The sequence below is a fragment of the Thunnus maccoyii genome, chromosome 22 (genome assembly GCF_910596095.1).
Source record: "Thunnus maccoyii chromosome 22, fThuMac1.1, whole genome shotgun sequence".
NCBI classification, from domain to species: domain Eukaryota; kingdom Metazoa; phylum Chordata; class Actinopteri; order Scombriformes; family Scombridae; genus Thunnus; species Thunnus maccoyii.
This window is the reverse complement of record NC_056554.1, coordinates 26,509,419-26,530,288: the sequence shown is the minus strand read 5'-3', so window position 1 is coordinate 26,530,288 and position 20,870 is coordinate 26,509,419. Positions and strand designations below refer to the sequence as shown.

The following is a 20,870-nucleotide window of genomic DNA, read 5'->3' as shown; positions in this document are numbered from 1 at the left end:
GGGAACTATTTTCATGATTTAAATACTGTGTTTCTTTGAACTTGAAAGTTCTCGATATGAGATCAATACTTTCAGATTTTAACTGTTTAACGACGAATCTGAAACAAAAATAAAACTTTTAAATCTCTTCATCAATAAAAAGTTCAACTGGACTCCATCAATAAACAAAGTATTGATTACTGATCGAGTCCGTCTGCAGCTGTCTGAGTCTACCTGGTCACTGATGACATCATCTGATCTCTGCTCTGTGATTGGCTGAGCTGTGTGTAAGAGCTCAGCTGCTGCTGACTTTCTGTCAGTCGCTCAGAGTCTGTCAGAGAGTTTCAGAGAGTTTCAGCTGATGAAGATGAAGGTGATGAAGGCGATGAAGGTGTGGGAGCTGCTCCTCATCCTCTCCTGTGTCTCAGCAGACAGTAAGTGTTTGACTCTTTAAACTCATTTCAGCTCTGATACACTGAGACAAACACAGACAGATTAAACATCAGTGTTTCTGTTTTCTCTTCAGATCTACATGAAGATCTTCAAATCATCGGCTGTTCAGACTCTGATGGAGAGGAGGTGTATACACTGGAGGGTGAAGAGCTGTGGTACGCAGACTTCACCAACAAGAGAGGAGTTTACCCTCTGCCCGACTTTTCAAATACTTATAGGTACGTGGAAGGAACTTATGAAAATGCTGTGACTAATCAACAGATCTGCAAATCAAACCTGGAGAAGACTCGTAATGCTGTGAAGGACATCTCACCAGAACTCGGTAAAGACTAAATCTAATTTAATACGTCTGTCACTTTACTGCTATTTAAACTGCAGATCAGTAACTCAGAGTTGACACTTGAATAAATGGTTTCTATAGTGTGATCAGAGGTGAAGTGTGTAAGTACTGAAGCTGTCAGAGTGCAGGACAGTTACATGTGTCAGTGTTACTATGTTCTATATGTATGTTCTCATATGTGCTGTATCATCAGCAGCACAAACAACAAACAAACTGGAGACGATAAAAGTGTTTTAATCAGAATAATAATCAATAATTAACACTAACAGGCAGTAAAGTTGTTGATCAAACTGCAGCAGTGAAGGTCTCTAAACTCTGCAGGCAGCAGGAAGCTGAAAACAACATAACTGCATTACCTGTGGACAGGTAGGGTTAAAGGTTAAAGGTTAAAGGTTAAGAACTGAAACAGCAACATCTTTGTAAGAACACATGCTGAAGTATGACTGACAATATTACAGTAATGAAATTGGCTCAATGTGCTAAAACTTACATTTCACCTGTGAAGCAAAAGTTTGTTAGAATGAACGTTGAACAAACTGTAAAAGAGATGAAATGTTGGGTTTGATTTCCGTTCTGACCCTCAGAGAGCAGAGAGACAGAGACAGGTACAGAGGTCACCTGACAACAACACATGTGACAATACTCCCATACCACCTTAAACCACCTTAAACCACCTCAGACCACCTTAAACCACCTCAGACCACCTCAGACCACCTTAAATCACCCCAGACCACCTTAAACCACCTTAAATCACCCCAGACCACCTTAAACCACCTTAAACCACCTCAGACCACCTCAGACCACCTTAAATCACCCCAGACCACCTTAAATCACCTTAAATCACCTTAAACCACATTAAACCACCTCAGACCACCTTAAACCACCTTAAACCACCTCAAACCACCTTAAACCACCTTAAACCACCTCAGACCACCTTAAACCACCTTAAACCACCTCAAACCACCTTAAACCACCTCAAACCACCTCAAATCACCTTCAATCACCTTAAACCACCTTAAACCACCTTAAATCACCTTAAACCACCTCAGACCACCTCAGACCACCTTAAACCACCTCAAACCACCTTAAACCACCTCATACCACCTTAAACCTCCTTGAACCACCTTAAACCACCTCATACCACCTTAAACCTCCTTAAACCACCTTAGACCACCTTAAACCACCTCAAACCTCCTTAAACCACCTTAAACCACCTTAAACCACCTTAAACCACCTTAAACCACCGCAAGAAACCTCTGAATTATCTTCCGTACAATCACACATAGGCGCCTGATCAATGGAGCAAATGCATCCCCATCATTCATTTAGGGGGAGCAACGTGATGGTTTTACTACCTCAGGGCTCTGGTTTAGATTAGGGTTTGGTTTTAGAACTGACCTGCTGCAGGTTGCTGCAGTGTTTGATATGATGTTAGATGTTGTTTCACCTGCAGCTGTATTCAAACATACAGAACATCCAGACTGTTGCATTTGTGTCATTCTGCTGCATATAAAGTACAAATAAACTTTATTTAACTGAGACTAAGACCTGCATTTAATTAGTAACAATGTGTAATTGTAACATTCAACAACAACAATAATAATAATAATGATGAGAACAAAGCAGAGTATGATCAATTACACAGACCACAAAGAACGTACCTGCTGTAGATGGGAGATCAGATGTTCCTTCTCCAGCAGCTGGAGGCTTCTGCAGATGTTTCCTGAGAGCATCTGGACAGTTATAGATTAGATATCAGCCTGTTATAAGCAAACACATGTAGCTGTAGAGTGGAACATATAACTGCTGCAGCCTGTTGCACCAGGTGAGTGTGAGTTCAAACTTAGTTATAATGTGAATTATTCCTTAGTTGTGATTTATGTATTAATAAATATATCATGTCACAGAACTCACTGATGGTAAAATAGCAGTTTTTCTGCCACACGGCATCATTTTTCTATTAATTGCTGCCATTTTACAATCTAGTAATCTAATATAGACCAAGTGGTTCGTGCCAGCTCACACACAGCTGGTGCAACTCTGTGCAGAAATCTATGTTTTTATGGATATAGTGTCAGTTATTATCACTGATATTGGTCAGTGACATTTCAGCACAGTGCCTTACGTTGTAGGAAGGAGCAGTTATCCAGATAGCTAACGTTAGCTACTGGCTGCCGTTCAGTCTCATATCCAGGGCAGAGACCTGTAGAGGGGCAGCTGTTCAACGTTAAAAAGAGGCACATGGAACAAGACTTAAACACCAACATCACTTACAGCATCACATGTTGAATTATAGCAGTTTTATTCCAACAGAATAAAACATAGAATCTTTCAACAAATCTCATCATATTATATCATTGTCCCCACCTGATGACATCAGAGCACTATGATTCTCCCTCTGGTGTGTGTGTGTGTGTGTGTGTGTGTGTGTGTGTGTGTGTGTGTGTGTGTGTGTGTGTGTGTGTTCTGTTGGCAGTAAACTTGTTCTTTTAGTTCACAAACAGACTTCATTTTGGAATCAATTTAAAGTCACAGCAGTTTTATTCAGCAGCGTAGAATCACACTCAGCTGTCTCATCTCAACTATCAAATAACATCTCAGATGTTCCTGACTGTGAAACATCAACATGAAAATGATATTTGAAATTATTGCCTGTTATTATAACAGCAATAATAAACACCAAGATGACGACACACGTAACAATCCAAACATTCACATCAAACTGTACAGCAGACAGAGCTGTCAGTGTTATTTACCTCCATCACTTCTTACAGCCATATGAACTGTAGCTGTTATGCAGATCAGCCATGGTACTAAAAACCACAGTGATACATTTCTACCTCATAATCATCACTTCATAGTATGTTGAGCATCACCAGTGTGACCTGAGGCACACATGTTCTACCTGACGGGGAACATAGTACAGTTGCTGTTGAGGAGGTTGCTGCCGTCATACGCTGCTTTTCATTACGCTAACATGTCGCTTCCCTCACTTCTGTCTCTTCACAAGGACGGAGGAACTTCATTCACCAGACGGGACGTCCTCGTCCTACAGTCTATGGTCCTCACTCACTCCAGCATCAACTACTCATGACCCACAGCACCGCAACTGTAGAAGTCAGCTTTAAATATGTAGAAACTTATTAAGTAACAGTTTAAACTCTAAAGTTTACACTTAAAATTATTTCATACAATTAATTAAGACTTTACACTGTTACTTAATAATTTATACATATTGATAGCTGGAAGGAAAACAGCTGATAACTGCTCCAGTGTTTTATCATTTGATTATAGATCTATAGCAGCGTCTGGCTGAACAGAATAAGACACAAATAGACAATTTAAACCTGTTAATTACTGAACAAACAGAACCGACATAAAGCATCAATAACAATAAAATGTTGCTTATTTAGTTTGTGAAAGTCTGACGTGATGATTTTATAGGAGACGCAGCTGTGTGACGTCATATTTTCCTGAAGGAGCTGAGACGCTCAGAAACAGAGAAGAAGAACAGAAGCCTTTTGGCTCATGAAGAAGAAATATTGATTGATTGATGATTGATGAATAAATATGATCAGCTGCTGTTGGTGCTTTCATTCCTGCTCCACAGGTAGTTTTATTGATCTGCTGTATGACAACAACAGCCGACTGTCAGATCAGCTGACTAATCAATAATAAACACGTTACATACATAGTAATGAAAAGCAGCACACTGTAGTTAGCTGGCGGCTAACGGCTAACTGAACAGACATGTTCACGTCACTTCCTCTTGTAAAATACAGCAAACAACGTGCATAACAGCGCTGCAAACCTCACTTACCGGCAGCTGAAGTTCTCCTTTTTACAGTGAAATGAAGTGAAATCATTGTTATTTCTCCCGCCGAGCGTCTGTCTGCAGCAGCAACTCAGTTACTACTGTTAGGACACGTCACATGACCTCAGGTGAAAGGTCATCATGTGACTGACGGCAGCGGCCATGACGGTCATTTTATTTATAGATAAATTATTATTAATTGTTAAATGTTCTTTGAGGGCCACGCAGGCCCTCACAAAAAATAAATAAATAAATAAAAATGAAAATAAATATGCTCGACAAAAGAGCACTTTGGTTCCCCTCTGCTCATATCCTTCAATCTGTAACGTTATCTGAGTCCAGCTGCTATCGTAGCATCATTATCTAGCATTAGCTTTATTGCTACTTAGCTAGCTAGCTGCTAGAAATGAAACGTCTAACGTTACACACAAAACAGCATTTTAATGTTAACACAAGATGACATACCTCTGTGTTGGGCTTTCTTTTCCTCCTTCACTCTTCTCTGTTTTCTTCCTTGTGCACCTGAAGGTTTAGATCTTTTCTACATGCGTTTGCTCAAGGGAAGGCAGCCTCCACCACACTCTTCTTTAGTGAGCACAGAGCAGATGAAACACTGTGAGGAACAAGGGTGCAAAGTATATTTCAATCTCTCTTTATGTATTTGTTCATATTTTATGCCAAGGCAGAAAATGAATAGGGGCACCCACTGGTGAATTTTTATTTATCTATTTTTTAATTTTGGAATTTTATTTTTTCCTTTGAGAGCGGCCAGTGCCCACCAGACAAGGTGGCGCCCTAGGCGACCACTTATATGGCCTATGCCTCGACTTTTTGTCTTTTTAAAAACAAACTTATCATCATACAGTCCCCGCAATCAGGTGGTTATATCTAAGCAGCCATATCAATCATCATTTTACTATGTTCATCAACTGACAAAGCAAGTAATAAAAAATAACACATTCTTGGACCCTTTGAGTTGGTTCAGTCAAACAACTCGAACTCACCACTGATCGTTTGCCACAGCATGTTTTGGCTGTCAATCACAGTCTGTCAACCCTCACAGGAGTGAGTCTGTGACAAAGCTGAGCTGCAAACCAGGTATTTACTTTGGTAACGGCCGAAAAAATCAACAGTGTTATGAGTCTGTGTTTAATTCATCCTGTCTCTGATCAACCAGCCAGCATGTATTTTAGTGAGAAATGTTAATTTTTGAAACAGTTTGCCTCTCATTCCCACCGTCTTCTCCCACTAAAATAGTGCAGCTATTCAACGGAGGCTGGTAGTGAGCTGAGGTGAAAAAAATGCAAAGTTTGTACAGAAATACAGTTTATCTTTATGGATTATATTGATGCCAAATTAACAAGAAGACTGTTGACATATGATTCCTTTTATCTTGTGTTTCTAGAGTTATGTGTTTTTGCAGACATGTAAGGAATTGTTAACACATCATATTTCTTAAAGGGGGTTTGGTGTAATATTCTCCCCAGAGAGCACAGGAGCTTCAGTTTAATTCAAACTGCTAATATGTTTATATTTTTTAACATTTGTCACTACAGAAACACCAGTTATCTGCTAAAGTATGATAAGGTTATCTGATGTTGACTGCTGTTAGTTAATGGTTTAATAATGTGTGTTTGTATTGATTACTGACGATGGCTGATCAGCGTAATTATCAGCTAACTGTACACAGCTTCTGATAGCTGTATGCAGTAAATGGTTCCCCTTTGTGTGCGTGTTTTTTAAACTATGATGTGCTTGATGTTGTTATTAATAACTCCTGGTGAAACTTGAAGTTTCAGCATTCTCGTTATCCTTTAGCTTCTCTCTTTATAAATCACATGAACATTTATTCACCTAGAAAAAGCTAATATTTCTCAGTATATGTCCTCCTCTCTCCGTCAGCTGCTGTGTGTCTGCAGCGTACTGACTGGTTTTTCACATCATTTCAGGCCAGTTGGAGGAATTAAACCTGTGACTTTCTGCCTTTGTATAATTATACAACCTGCTGCCTTAAGTACAGTATAGTTATATTGTGAGGAGATATTAGTGAAAATTGCATCATTAATTCAAGGCTTTGCTGGTAATGATCTTCTGGCAACATCACGGAGCTGACAGAGCCGGCTTCCTGAAAAGAGCCAAAGTGCCCATCACTAACCTCTTCAGCTGAAATTAGGCTATGCCAAAAAAAAAAAAAAACTGCAGCAAGACCAATTTTTCAAAAGGAAGACTAGTGTAAGTGCACACCAATAATTTTCATTGACAGTAACTAACTTCAGTCAAAGCCTAGAGTAACGCTGTCTTCCTTATTATCAATCGTCCTATCAGGAGAATGTAAGTACAAGCAGGGAAGAGGCAGGAAGAGAGACAGGTAGAGCTGCAGAAAGTGAGGCGAGGAGAGAGAACGGTGTAAATGTAAACAAAATGTAAATGGCTGATTGTTTGAATATCTTGTCATTCAGTACCACTGGACAGTGACCATAAGCATTTATGTTCAGATGCTGATATATGGCTCTAGGTAGACTTGCATTATCACACCTTTATAGATTCACATTCAAGACATCTCTGTGCTCATCAACACTGTTGGTTTCACTACATTCAGGAGGACAGCACAGCAGATTAGGGAGAGGCAAGTGGGACGGGGCCACGTGATAGGCCAGTATTAAGTGCAGGATAACTGAAATAGTTAAGACTTCAGCCCCTTTGTTACACCTAGTTCAAAATATGATGTCTTTCTCCCTTTCCCTCTCACTGCAGTATTTCAATACACACAGTACTGTGGACAAAGTAGAAATGGTGCCTTGAAATGGCATAGTAGCTCTATAATGTAATAGAATACCTCTACCGTTCATTTTCAAGACATCTCTGTGCTCATCAACATTGTTGCTTTCACTACATTCAGTAGGACATCACAGCAGAGCAGGAAGAGTCAGGTGGGATTTGTTGTTTCCGGTGTAGATGTAAAGTTGTTGCCAAACAGCTCACTGCTGTCTTGACCACACACACGTCAGAAGCATTCCACCGAAACTGCTCCTCTCTGAGTTTCCAGTGACACTGTGGATCACAGACTAATGACTGAAAGGCTCAGGTAATGTGTTGGTGTCTCAGGGAGCGCCCTGGATTGGTTCTCCTCCTACCTTGCAGACAGGAGTTTTTCTGTCTCTCTTGGTCCTTACTCATCCGAAACTGCTTCTCTTTCCTGTGGTGTGCCGCAAGGCTCTGTTCTGGGTCCTATTCTCTTTGCTTTATATATGCTCTCCCTAGGTCAGGTTATCAGCAAATTTAGTGATGTTTCCTATCATTATTATGCTGACGATATTCAGCTCTTTGTATCTTTTAAGCCTGATGTAGGAGTATCAATACTTTTTTATTAATGAATTACCTCGTTATTAGGGCACCACCTCCTTTTTGGTAAGGATATGTCAGTGCCAGGAGGAAGCACTAACCCTCGTTCAGTTTAATCAATGAATCAGTCTCATAATCGTAAGTTCTTGTCCCAAACAGTGACCTCTGTTTACTGCAGCTCAAAGAAACAACCAAACACTTTTAGGATAAATTAAGACATTTATTAATAGATAAACGTCTAGAGGATACATGATAAAGTATAGATAATATAATATATACAGATAATATACAGAAAATAATAAATAAAAAGAAAGTAAATAAATAAGGCCTAAGAATGATAATAAAAATAATAAAGGAAATGATTCAGCAAGAGTGGCTTGAATTGCGTGACTCGAGGCTTAACATGTTGTACCGGGGAATGCTAATTCAACTTCTCTAAAGAAAATCTTTAATTTTAACGTTATTCAACATCAACCCTTGATCAGAAAGCCATGTTATGCCTTACTGTTGAGGTGTGTCGTCGTGGTAGAGGCGTCATCTTGGCAGGTCCAGCGTTGTTTGACGCAGCATCACCAGCGGTGTTGCAGTGGAAGAGCCCGGATCAGCTGTGGGCTGTGGAGCATCTCAGTGGAGGCAGAGGCGTTGAATGCCATCTTGCTCTCAGAGAGCAGTTTCAAGCATTCTTCTTTTTCTTCTTCTTCTTCTTTTTCTTCTTCTGGAGTTTAAGTTGCAGATTCAGGCTTTTGGTTGGCTAGTAGAAACTTGACTTGAGTGCTGAATAAAGTTAAGTCTGACTACACTCAAGTCTTCAGCGGCGTCTACTTCAAAATAAAATACTGTACCTGTTTACTTCAAATTAATTACTATACATGGAAATACAAGACTTACTGTTACTAATGAAACAAAACAAATTAACTTGTTGCAATAAAAGATTAAACACGGATATATTTGGTTGAAAAACAAATAAAAGCAAATAAAAGAGACATCTTAAAAATGTCCCTGAGTTCTTGGAGGCCAGCTCAAAGAGGAATCTCTCTGAGGATGTTTTTATAAGTTAGAATAAGATGGGAGGAGTTTTAAATGGTAAATTCTAGTCTTCCGATCACTCAAAGCGCTTTTTACACTACGAATCACACTGAATGGGTACAGGGGCTACCATGCAAGGTCCCAACCTGCCCATCAGAGAAAGCTAACCATTCACACACATTCATTTAATTTTGGGGTTAAGTGTCTTGCCCAAGGACACATCGGCATGTGGACTGGAGGAGCCGGGAATTGAACCGCCGCTCTACCTCCTGAGCCACAGCCGCCCCGGTTTTAGTGATGTCGTAGAGGGTTTTGGGCAGAATTATTGATGAATATTCAGTTTCTTTGTCTACGGGGCTTCAGATGTGGCTGGTGCTTTGCAGCCTGCGTCTCCTGAAGTAAAGGAATTTGGGGAAATCTAATTCTGAGTTTTTACATTCAAAGACTCACATTTTAAGTCACTGTTGCCTTTTATTTCACATTAAAGCTGTAAACACATTTTCATAGTGTCCAAGCATTCATGATATTTTCTGATTGATAATGGTTAAGCAGTTTACATATGTTTCACAATAAGTCAGTTCTTCTAATAACAAACATTAACCTTCATATTAACACTTCATGATATCTAGTCATACAACCTGCATTGACTCAACTGTCTCAAACCATCTACTAAAATAAAGTTTAATACTAAAGTGAAAGGAAATAAAGTTCTGCAACACTTATGTGATTGAATTACTTTCAGAGAGATATTTAAATATAAGTTGAACATAACTCTTACTTCATAATATAAAAACATTCAACGTGACTATTGTTTAACAATTAAAAGAAAACTTTAAACTCAAATCCTTCAAACATTATATCTTTACTTTCCTATTAGTTTAGAGACTTCATTCTTTCAATACAACTACTTATCAAATTTAACTACTAAAATATGATTGTCTATGAGGTTAATAGATCACAAATTAAACACTTCAAATACAAATACATGGTTATCAAACATTCATTAACTATTAACATAAAGGGAATTTAACTCTTGTCAATAGAGGACAGTATCGTTACCTGTAGTATAAAAGGATAATGCAATCTAAAGCCTTGGACACACTGGATGCATGAGTAGCACATGTGCGTTGCGGAACCTCTTGCTTTTCATTTCGACGGCCATGTTAACAGGTTAGAAGAGATTTGAGGTTTCACTTATTTTTTCCCCGTGACACACGCGATTCTCAGCAGAAATAGACAGGGCACATGATCGAAGGACAGGACTGCCAGTAGCAGCACAGCAGAAGCGCCACAGCAGACACGCTGTGTGGACACTGAAAGCATGCGAGACGCAGCAGTTCAGCAACACACATGCACCGCTGAGGTTCATGCAGGCTGTGTGTCCCAGGCATGAGTCTTATATCTCTTTGGTAGATAGACACACCTATGAAAGTTATACCGTTCTTCTTGTATTTACATGACAAATAACATGATATAAGTTGCCTAATGATTAGACATTTAATTTACATTAATTTCAGGTTTGCCTCAGATTTGCAGGAGGCTTCTCAAAGTCCTCAGGAATGTTGGTTAGTTTATGGCTTTGGTGATAAGAGTCTGTGTTCCATCTAAGGTGGGAGTTGTTTCTCTCCGGTCCAAGTGGCCTTTAGGGTCATTTCATGCTTTTAGTTCGTTTCATAATTCAACTTATCAAAATGGTTTATTAGGAGGTCTTTCTGAGTCTGTAGAGCATCACTGATCGACCCCCAATTAGAGGGTTACAGAGGTCAGTTCTGCAGGCAGAGGGTCCACTCTTACAAACTTAGGAATCCAGGGTGTCTATCTCTTATTTTGCTTAAGAATCAAAGATTAGTTAACACAATCAAAGAACAAGCGGTTGTCCTAAACCGATAACCCAGATAAACTGTCTGTGCTGCACAACTGTCTGACTGCTATTAAGGACTGGATGTCAAACAACTTCCTACAGTTTAATACTGACAAGACAGAGGTTCTCATTATTGCTTCTGACAGTATAGCCCCCAAGGTAGCTAAGAGCATTGGGTCCCTGTCATCAGCTGTTCAGTCTAACTTTAGAAATCTTGGTGTCATATTTGACAAGGCTATGCATTTTGATCAGCATATTAAATCATTGACCCGTACATGTTTTCTCCATCTACGACATATCGCAAAACTCCAGTCCATCATATCTTTCATCTCTGAACCGGCTATAAACGCTGCTGCAAGGCTGTAAACCAGCAGGATGACTCACATTACACCTGTTTTAAGCTCTTTGCATCGGCTTCCCATCCGTTTTAGGATCCATGTTAAGGTTCTTGTTATTATGTACAGAGGCCTGCATGGACAGCCACCTGAGTACATCATGGATCTCATCCATCCCTACGTCGCCAGTAGGTCACTCAGGTCATCCAAACAGGACCTGCCAGCCGTCCCTCCTCTCAGCTGAACACTAAAGGAGATCGTTTCTTTACATTTGTGGCTCCAACACTATGGACCTCTCTTCCTGTACAAATACAGTCATCAGTCTCTGTAGAAGCTTTTATAAAACTATTGAGGATCCGTCTTTTTGAATTGGAGTTGTGTGTGATGTGTAATGATCATTTGTTCATGTGTTTCCTCTTGAGGTGCCTCGCTGCCTTTGTTTTTTTTTATGTTAATTTCAACTTGTGGCATATGTTTTTATTGTCTTATTTTTTTAACTTTTATTCTTGTGAAGCACTTTGTGAATTTAATTTCTGTGAAAGATGCTATACTATACTAAGTAAACTTATTAAGTGATATGCAGGAAATGGAAATCCCAGTGAATAGGCGATGTCCTCTGATGTCAAAATTGAGTTGATATCTTGTGACCATCCGTCTGTTGGTGGCCTATTATAGATGTCTACGAAAGTAAGTAAGGCCGTCGATCCAATGACCTGTTGAGAACGTCCACAAAAGTCTACTCATATATCTTGCCAATGAACTATTATAGATGGTTGCAGGCTTTACATATGCTATAGGTCGGGCCATGAACATCTTTTGAACAACTTCTGTGGTCATCTTTTCAAAACATTAATTCTCAACCCATGAGGGATGTAGATTGCATCCGTTCCACGTTGAATAAATGTCAAAATGTTCTCTCTCTCAATTCAATTCAGTTCAATTCAATAAACTTTATTGGCATGAATGTCATATGAACAATATTGCCAAAGCATCTCTCTCTCTCACTTGATGCAGAGCCTTTTATTTTATTTTTCATGACTGATGGTGGCCCCTCAGAGTTTAAACCTGGGATCAGTGAGGGATGCCATTTCCTAAAAATGATCTCAGAATCGGGTTTATTGCCAAGTATGTTTTCAAATACAAGGAATTTGTCTATTGTTTTGGTGCATAACAATGAACATAGCAAGAGAAGAATAAAAAACAGAAAAAAAGCAAGTACTGTAAAATAAATAAATAAAAATAATCAAAGGTCAGGAATACAATATAGTAGAAAAATGTGCACTAAAATATATGAAAAGATATAAGAAATAAGAAAAATCCTAATAAAAAATATAAAAATTATTTACAATATAATTATATATATAATATAATAATAATATTATATTCTGAAAATGAAGCTGTACAGTTTGCAAAAACACGTCCATAATCTGTGAATGCTGTGGGTTATGCAGACTGCTCTGCTTGTTTCTCGACATGTTCTTATGGGTACTTGCATTTGGCATGAACATTACTTCCTGTTTTGCCAACTGTTCTCTGACAAATTCTACATATGACTTTAGTTGACATTGAATTATTTTATGCACCTTTTGTCTACCATGCTGGTGCTGCTCAAGCTTCATCTGGTTGTTATGAGGGGAAGGAGAGAAATTATTGATGTGTCCTATGAGGATTATTACTGCTTACTTTAGTGTGATTCTGTTTGTTGTTGATGTGGGGTGGAAGCACTATTCTTGTTGTGTGAGAACTGCATACTGGAAAAGATGAGGTTCTGGTAAATTGTTGCTGAAGTGAATGTGCATGTTAAAGACAGGGTGCTAGAACAGTGTAGATATTCACAGGTTTTTCTTGATGTTTAATTTTTAGGAGTGGTCTGACACTACCTTCAGGAGGACCCCAATTCAGCCAAACATTCAGTTTCCCAAGTCTTTATTTGGAAATGTTCAGAGGTCCTTCAAGTACTCCTGGTTTTAAGACTATCCATGGCTCGAATGGGACTCTAAAGTAGAGAGAGCATTCTGTCATAGCTGTAGAATGGCTGAAAAGCTGAATCTTTTTACATTTTCAAAGTTGAGTCAGGAAGCTTTTGTTTCTGATGGGTTTAGGAATTGGGCCAAGGCCACCATGAGATTTAAATCACATGAAAACTCGCATACTCATAAGGAAGCAACCTTAACGTTTTCCAGCTACATTTCCAATGAGTCTGTTCTCCTGACACTCAAGAGAAAAGAGCTTCAAGAAACTGAAAAGTGAAGAGTGGCATTACTGAAGGTCGTAGAATAGACCTTAGAGGCCACACAGAGGAAAACAGCAATTTGAACAAACTACTGATGCTACGGGCTCAAGACTCACAGGATCTTGCTGACTGGCTCCAACGTAAGTACAAGTGGCTGGGACCCTCTGGACATCCTCTATCAGCAGTACATTGGAAAACTCAAATATTAGAAATATCAGAACATGACAAAGGGTGTGCCAGAAGTGAGGCAGATGGTCTTGTGGAACAGTTAAAATCTTTTGAAGTCTTACTTGGCCTGATGATGTGCAAGAAGGTATTTGCAAGATCAGAGATGGTCAGCAAGGTTTACAAACCAAAACAATCACATTTTGTAAAGCAAGGGAGGCTATTGACTGCCTCAAAGAGAATCTGCATCACATGAAGTTGGATCCCTCCTTTGATGGTCTGTAGGAGTGTCTGTCTGTTCGAAAAACTTGACATTGACGAGCCCACCATGCCTAGAACATGATGGACACCAAGGAGATTAGTTGAGGATGAAGACTGTGATGATCCTGACACATACAGCAGTGCAAAACAGCTCTACAGATCCAAGCATTGGGACCCAATGATTTCAGTGATGGTGAAGATGCTTGAGGAGAGGTTTCATAACCTGGACACCACAGTAAATGCCAGTCTGGAGAGTCTAATAGCGAGAACAATCAAGGAGGAAAACTGCACTGAGGACCTAGAGGTTGTGCTCAAACACTATGCAGGTGACTTTGACCTGCATCAGTTGAAACTTTAACTGAGCATATTGCCCACCCTGATAAATATCAACCAAAAAAAGCAATACCGAGGTGGTGAAAACAACAATTGCTAAAATAAAAATCTAGGCGATGCTGGCAGGCTTTTCAGCGAGGTCAGGACACTGCTGAAAATACTGTTGGTCCTGCCAAGTTCCTCATCAGCCTCAGCTGAGGAGGCTGAAGACATATCTGAGAAGCACAATGTCACAAATGAGACTGAATAGTCTACTTGTCCTACTCAACAGGACGAAACTGACCATTTGGAACTTTATGCTGTTGCTCAACAATTTGCTGTCAAGAATGCGAAGCATCAAAACATGTTTGGAGAGTTCAAGAAATAAATTAGAAGGAAATGATGTTGTGTCCCTACATGCTTCTAACTGAAGTGATGAATGTGATTATGCTGAACAAACATTCAAACAAATGTTTATAAAACAAAAATATTACCATGTTTCCAGATATCATGATGTATATGAATGTAGAAGCTGTTGTTGTCAAAGTTGTCTTTTGAGTCATTGATGATTTTTCTGGTCATAAATACATGTTTGTATGTGCATGGCCAAATTTATCTGTGCACTTTTAGGCTGATTTTTATGTTTATTTGCTGCTTCCTGCATCTATCCAATGTTTTATCCACTGACATGAAAATAAAGTGATCATTATTATGATTATTCTGTCATTTTCTCAAACAGGGTAAATGAGAGGTGCAAGTTTACTCTAAGAGGTGGTTTTGCAGTAAGGTCTAGTCTCAACTAAAATAGCCCTTTTAAGTCTTGAGGAGCAAAAGTCACCTTCTGAGTTGTGCATTAAAATAGTCCTTGATTTGAGATAGTGTAGGTTAAAATGACCTGCTTTTGAATTTATGATTATTCCTGTATAACATTACATCTCAACTATAAATCAACTAGTGGTGCTACTGAGAATAGCTACCACCAGAACCTGTGTAAAATAAAATAAACAGGTGAGATTGGAATTAGATAGTTGTTGTGAGTCCATTTCATTCATCCAATTTGTTTGTACTTTGTTGCAATTGTTGGTCTTTCAAGATGCCTTGTCAATATTGATAATAGCAACCATCAGGTTTAACGTTGTTTAACCAGGTTTAATTATCCAAATCATATTGTGATGTGTTGTAAGACTATTTCATTTATATAAATTGTTTGTCCTTGTTTGACCTTGAAGGGGGGCTAGTAGCCTACAACCTACTAACATTTTAGGCTACATAATGATTTTATAAATATAATTTCAAATATGAAATAGCCATTCTTCTAATATTCATTTCCTGTCCTGGTCCAGCCAATTATAAACTGTTTTTGATGCATTCTTGGTTTTCATGGCACCCTCAATCTAACTAATCTAGACTAGTGCAGATGGCTGTTTCTTGACTTAATCCAAGAGGTTAGGTGGTGTAGAAATGCTGGAAATTTGTTTTAAATTACATTTTTTTTTCTGTTGGAGTACCCCCAGACCCACCCGCCAATTATGTATCTTTCCAAGTTTGCTCCTCCATTTTAAAACACAGCCAGGTGCCCATGTGATCACACAGTTACTACCTGAGGTCAGGTTCCTTATCTGATCCTTTCTGTTTGCAGGAGGTTTAGATGGTCTGGTCAGTGAGGAGTTTGGGACTCTTACTTCTATATTATTGGCCAGCATTTCTGGGGGGTTGAAGAAAGAGCTTGTTGGTTGTTTGAGTCTTGTGCTGTCTGCCTTGGAGACATGCAGGGACTTTACCCTACAGCACTCAGAAGAGATGAATACAAGCTCCCTAAAAACCACTGACATAGAGACACTGGAGAGAGATGATGGAAAAGAGAAAACCAATCTATGTGATCTGCTAAAAGGGTGCGTACTTACTAACGATAGATGATAAATACTCTAAATACATGATTTATTAGTGTACTCCTTCCAAACACATGGGAACCTATGGATGTATAATATACAGGGAAGCCTACCCAGAGACAGAGTGAAAGGGAAGCAGGCTTCATACATGATGGGGCTTCAGTCACAGTCAAACATGTAAAACTAGTTCTGCCAGAGCTCCAGCTGAGCTCTTCACATGCAGTGCACTTACAGTAGCTGTTATGGACGTCATGTACTGCAGCGGGTCACAGAAAGAGCCACAGATTGACAACAGTGAAAAAGGACTGCTTGTCATTTTCATAAGTCAAGTGTGATGAAAAGCTACAGTGGTACATAATAATAATAATAATAATAATAATAATAATAATAATAATAATAAGAATAATGATGATGATGATGATGATGATGATTGATTATGATGATGATGATGATGATGATGATAATAATAATAATAATAATAATAATAATAATAATAATAATAATAATAATAATAACTTTATTTCACACATTTCATTCATTTCATACCAAATGCAGCTCAAAGTGCTTCACATCAATAAAGACGTAAAATGAACGTAAAAACATGTAAATGCACAAAGAGGGAAAATAAAACATTTTGATAAAAGATGAAATAAGTGAAAAGAGAATACATATAAAATAAAATAAAAATAAAAACAAGTTAAACCATAGAATACATAGAATGTATAAAATCAAGTTAAAAAGAAGTGCAGTTATTTAAGTGTGAAGCAGCTGAGACAAAGCTAGTTAAAGGCTGAGGTGAAGAAATAGGTTTTTAGCTTTAATTTTTTTTAGTGAGCTTCTTCCCTGATATCTATCAGTAGTGTGTTTCATAGTTTTGGGGTGTAACTGACAAAGGCTGCATCCCTGATTTTCTTTCGGCTGTTGCTGGAATCTCCAATAAACCAGCAGCAGATGATCGCAGTGAGTTAGCAATGTAACTTGGTCCTATGTAAGGAGGAGGACCTTACAGTCAATTCTAAATGTCACAGGAAGTCAATGCAGAGCAGCTAAAACGGGACTAATGTGTTCTCTCCTCTTGGTTCTGCTTAATAGCTGAGCTGCAGAGGTTTGAATGAGCTAAAGTCTCTCAGTGTTTTTATCTGGAGGTCAGTAAAAAAGTGCATTACAGTGATCAAGCCAGCTTGAAATGAAGGCATGAATCAGTTTTTCTGCATCTTTCTGATTTATATACGGTTGTACTTTAGCTGTTTCTAAGGTGGAAAAATTATGTTTTCATCACCTTGTTAATGTGGGACCTGAAGCTCAGATCTGAATCTAAGATAACGCCAAGATTTGTAACCTCAGATTTAATCCAGGGAGTTAATTTCCTCAGATTATTAAACAACATTTCTCTTTTTGTTTTGGGGCAGACTAGAAGAACTTCAATTTTTTCTCATTTAACTTTGAGAAATTATTGCTCATCCATTTATTTATTGCCAGAAGAAGACGGGTAGTAATGGATTTTATAGCTGCAGCATCATTTGGTTCAGCAGAGATGTACAATTGTGTGTCATCTGTGTAACTATGGAAACATACATTGTGCTCTCTGATGATGTCACCAAATGACAGTATGTACAGTGAGAATAATAATGGACCAAGGCAGTTGTCATGTTCCTCAGACACATGATCTCCAAGGCTGACATAAAACTTTCTCCCTTTGATGTTTGTTTTGAACCAGTTTAACACAGTCATAAAGACCAACCCACCTTTCAGATGATTGATTAGATTATCATGGTCAATCGTGTCAAACGCTGCGCTTAGGTCTAAGAGGATGAGAATTGAGACCTTATTTTTATCAGAGTTCAGTCTGAGGTCATTGATTAACTTGGTGAGCAGTTTCAGTGCTTTGGTTTGTTCGTAAGTCTGACTGAAATTCCTTCAGGATGTTGTTTTCTTTAAGAAAGGAATTTATTTGGACTGAAACTATCTTTTCAAGTATCTTACTAATGAATGGAAGGGTGGATATCGACCTATAACTGGTCAGTGCATTACTATCTAGGTTGGGTTTCTTTAGTGATGGTTTAACAACAGCAGGCATCTGGAAAGATGTCTGTTTGGAGAGATGTGACTTGAAACACTGTTGAACACCTGCTTAAAAAATACTGTAGGTACAGGGTCAATACATGAGGTGGAGGAGTTACATTTACTGACAGTCTTGCAAAGCTCAGTTAATGTTACACAGGACAGAAGAGTTTGGAAATGGTCTTGGCTGAATCTGGATTGTAGATATGATGGAGAGGAACATGAAAACAGAAAATACAATATTATTACAACATTACAGCTGACACTGAATCAGTTGTGTGTATTGTTGTGTTTTATTTTACTGTATAAATTACTACTAAATGCAGCATTATTGATAATAAATGTTTCTGTTCAGATCCTCCTTCCAGTCCGATCATCTACATCAGAGACAATGTGGAGCTGGGAGTCCAGAACACGCTGATCTGTCATGTGACTGGTTTCTTCCCTGCTCCTGTTAAAGTCTACTGGACCAAGAACGGAGAGAACGTGACTGAAGGAACCAGCATCAATGTTCCCTTCCCCAACAAAGACGGTTCCTTCAGACAGTCCTCCAGACTGGAGTTCATCCCACAGCAGGGAGACATCTACAGCTGTAGAGTGACTCACCCAGCACTGACCCAACCACTGACCAGGTTCTGGGGTGAGAAACTCTATTAATATCTGTCACCAGATGTTGAGGTGAAGCAGTGTGTTAATGTTTCTGTGTTTCTGTCTCCAGATGTTGAGGTGCAGCAGTGTGTTAATGTTTCTGTGTGTTTCTGTCTCCAGATGTGGAGGTGCAGCAGTGTGTTAATGTTTCTGTGTTTCTGTCTCCAGATGTTGAGGTGCAGCAGCGTGTTAATGTTTCTGTGTGTTTCTGTCTCCAGATGTTGAGATGCAGCAGTGTGTTAATGTTTCTGTGTGTTTCTGTCTCCAGATGTTGAGGTGAAGCAGTGTGTTAATGTTTCTGTGTTTCTGTCTCCAGATGTGGAGGTGCAGCAGTGTGTTAATGTTTCTGTGTTTCTGTCTCCAGATGTTGAGGTGAAGCAGTGTGTTAATGTTTCTGTGTTTCTGTCTCCAGATGTTGAGGTGAAGCAGTGTGTTAATGTTTCTGTGTTTCTGTCTCCAGATGTTGAGGTGAAGCAGTGTGTTAATGTTTCTGTGTTTCTGTCTCCAGATGTTGAGATGAAGCAGTGTGTTAATGTTTCAGTGTTTTTGTCTCCAGATGTTGAGGTGCAGCAGTGTGTTAATGTTTCTGTGTTTCTGTCTCCAGATGTTGAGGTGCAGCAGTGTGTTAATGTTTCTGTGTTTCTGTCTCCAGATGTTGAGGTGAAGCAGTGTGTTAATGTTTCTGTGTGTTTCTGTCTCCAGATGTTGAGGTGCAGCAGCGTGTTAATGTTTCTGTGTTTCTGTCTCCAGATGTTGAGGTGAAGCAGTGTGTTAATGTTTCTGTCTCCAGATGTTGAGGTGAAGCAGTGTGTTAATGTCTCTGTGTGTTTCTGTCTCCAGATGTTGAGATGAAGCAGTGTGTTAGTGTTTCTGTGTTTCTGTCTCCAGATGTTGAGGTGAAGCAGTGTGTTAATGTTTCTGTCTCCAGATGTTGAGGTGAAGCAGTGTGTTAATGTCTCTGTGTGTTTCTGTCTCCAGATGTTGAGGTGCAGCAGTGTGTTAATGTTTCTGTGTTTCTGTCTCCAGATGTTGATATGAAGCAGTGTGTTAATGTTTCTGTGTGTTTCTGTCTCCAGATGTTGAGGTGAAGCAGTGTGTTAATGTTTCTGTGTTTCTGTCTCCAGATGTTGAGGTGACGCAGTGTGTTAATGTTTCTGTGTTTCTGTCTCCAGATGTTGAGGTGAAGCAGTGTGTTAATGTTTCTGTGTTTCTGTCTCCAGATGTTGAGGTGAAGCAGTGTGTTAATGTTTCTGTGTTTCTGTCTCCAGATGTTGAGGTGAAGCAGTGTGTTAATGTTTCTGTGTGTTTCTGTCTCCAGATGTTGAGGTGAAGCAGCGTGTTAATGTTTCTGTGTGTTTCTGTCTCCAGATGTTGAGGTGAAGCAGCGTGTTAATGTTTCTGTGTGTTTCTGTCTCCAGATGTTGAGGTGAAGCAGTGTGTTAATGTTTCTGTGTTTCTGTCTCCAGATGTTGAGGTGCAGCAGTGTGTTAATGTTTCTGTGTTTCTGTCTCCAGATGTTGAGATGAAGCAGTGTGTTAATGTTTCTGTGTTTCTGTCTCCAGATGTTGAGATGAAGCAGTGTGTTAATGTCTCTGTGTGTTTCTGTCTCCAGATGTTGAGGTGAAGCAGCCAGGTGTTGGACCTACAGTGTTTTGTGGACTGGGTCTGACTGTCGGTCTGCTCGGTGTGGCAGCTGGAACCTTCTTCCTCATCAAAGGAAATGAGTGCAGCTGATTGGCTGGGGCTGATGATGTCATTTAACCAGCTGTTATCATGGCTGTGCATCACATGTTTAAATCAGCATTTTAAGGCTTTAGTGTACGACAGGATTTCACTTTTATGTCAGTTATGTAAATCTTTTTCCAAGAAATGTAGTCTGTGTGTTTTTTTAGTGATTTACAGGTGAAACGAATTAAACTGTTTGTTAAAACTGGGACCAAAATACTTTGATAACTCACAGATTTTGTCATAAGTTCAGTCTGTATAACAACTGTTCCAACTGCATTTTGATAACTGATATACTGCTGCATCCTGTATAGTTATTAAAAAGCTGTTGAAACAGTTGTTATACAGAATGACCCTCTACTTTCTGTGTGATGTCTGCTGTATCAATACTGTTGGTATGACACTTAAATTTCCCTCTGGGTTAAT

At 39.1% G+C, this 20,870-nt stretch overlaps 1 protein-coding gene and 1 long non-coding RNA gene across 5 annotated transcripts; one reads left to right on the top strand and one right to left on the bottom strand.

The window, feature by feature from the left end:
• The first annotated feature begins 232 nt into the window (after positions 1 to 232).
• Positions 233 to 20,576, top strand: LOC121889742 (RLA class II histocompatibility antigen, DP alpha-1 chain-like). Of its 3 annotated transcripts, XM_042401939.1 has the most exons (5): positions 233 to 413; positions 506 to 754; positions 18,427 to 18,711; positions 18,742 to 18,797; positions 19,478 to 19,746. In XM_042401939.1, the coding sequence occupies exons 1-5, from the start codon at positions 341 to 343 to the stop codon at positions 19,514 to 19,516; spliced, it is 702 nt and encodes a 233-aa protein (XP_042257873.1). In that variant the 5' UTR covers positions 233 to 340; the 3' UTR covers positions 19,517 to 19,746. The 3 variants fall into 3 exon arrangements, with proteins under 3 accessions (XP_042257873.1, XP_042257875.1, XP_042257872.1); XM_042401941.1 differs by lacking the exons at positions 18,742 to 18,797; positions 19,478 to 19,746 and adding an exon at positions 20,038 to 20,165 and having other exon boundaries at positions 234 to 413; XM_042401938.1 differs by lacking the exons at positions 18,742 to 18,797; positions 19,478 to 19,746 and adding an exon at positions 20,332 to 20,576 and having other exon boundaries at positions 243 to 413.
• LOC121889826 lies at positions 379 to 3,976 on the bottom strand. 2 transcript variants are annotated; one of them, XR_006093656.1, is made up of 4 exons: positions 2,898 to 3,976; positions 2,434 to 2,505; positions 1,040 to 1,128; positions 379 to 454 (listed from the first exon to the last, which is right to left on the bottom strand). It is a non-coding gene; the product is annotated as an uncharacterized LOC121889826 (long non-coding RNA). The 2 variants fall into 2 exon arrangements; XR_006093655.1 differs by lacking the exon at positions 379 to 454 and having other exon boundaries at positions 987 to 1,128.
• Positions 20,577 to 20,870: the final 294 nt, after the last annotated feature.

What these genes read in the sequence shown, in the direction of transcription:
- LOC121889742 (XM_042401938.1), top strand. Translation starts at nt 341, where the DNA reads ATGAAGATGAAGGTGATGAAGGCGATGAAGGTGTGGGAGCTGCTCCTC. An exon ending in CTCCTGTGTCTCAGCAGACA is followed by an intron (nt 414 to 505) that starts GTAAGTGTTTGA and finishes TTTTCTCTTCAG; the next exon opens with ATCTACATGAAGATCTTCAA. An exon ending in ACCACTGACCAGGTTCTGGG is followed by an intron (nt 18,712 to 20,331) that starts GTGAGAAACTCT and finishes TTCTGTCTCCAG; the next exon opens with ATGTTGAGGTGAAGCAGCCA.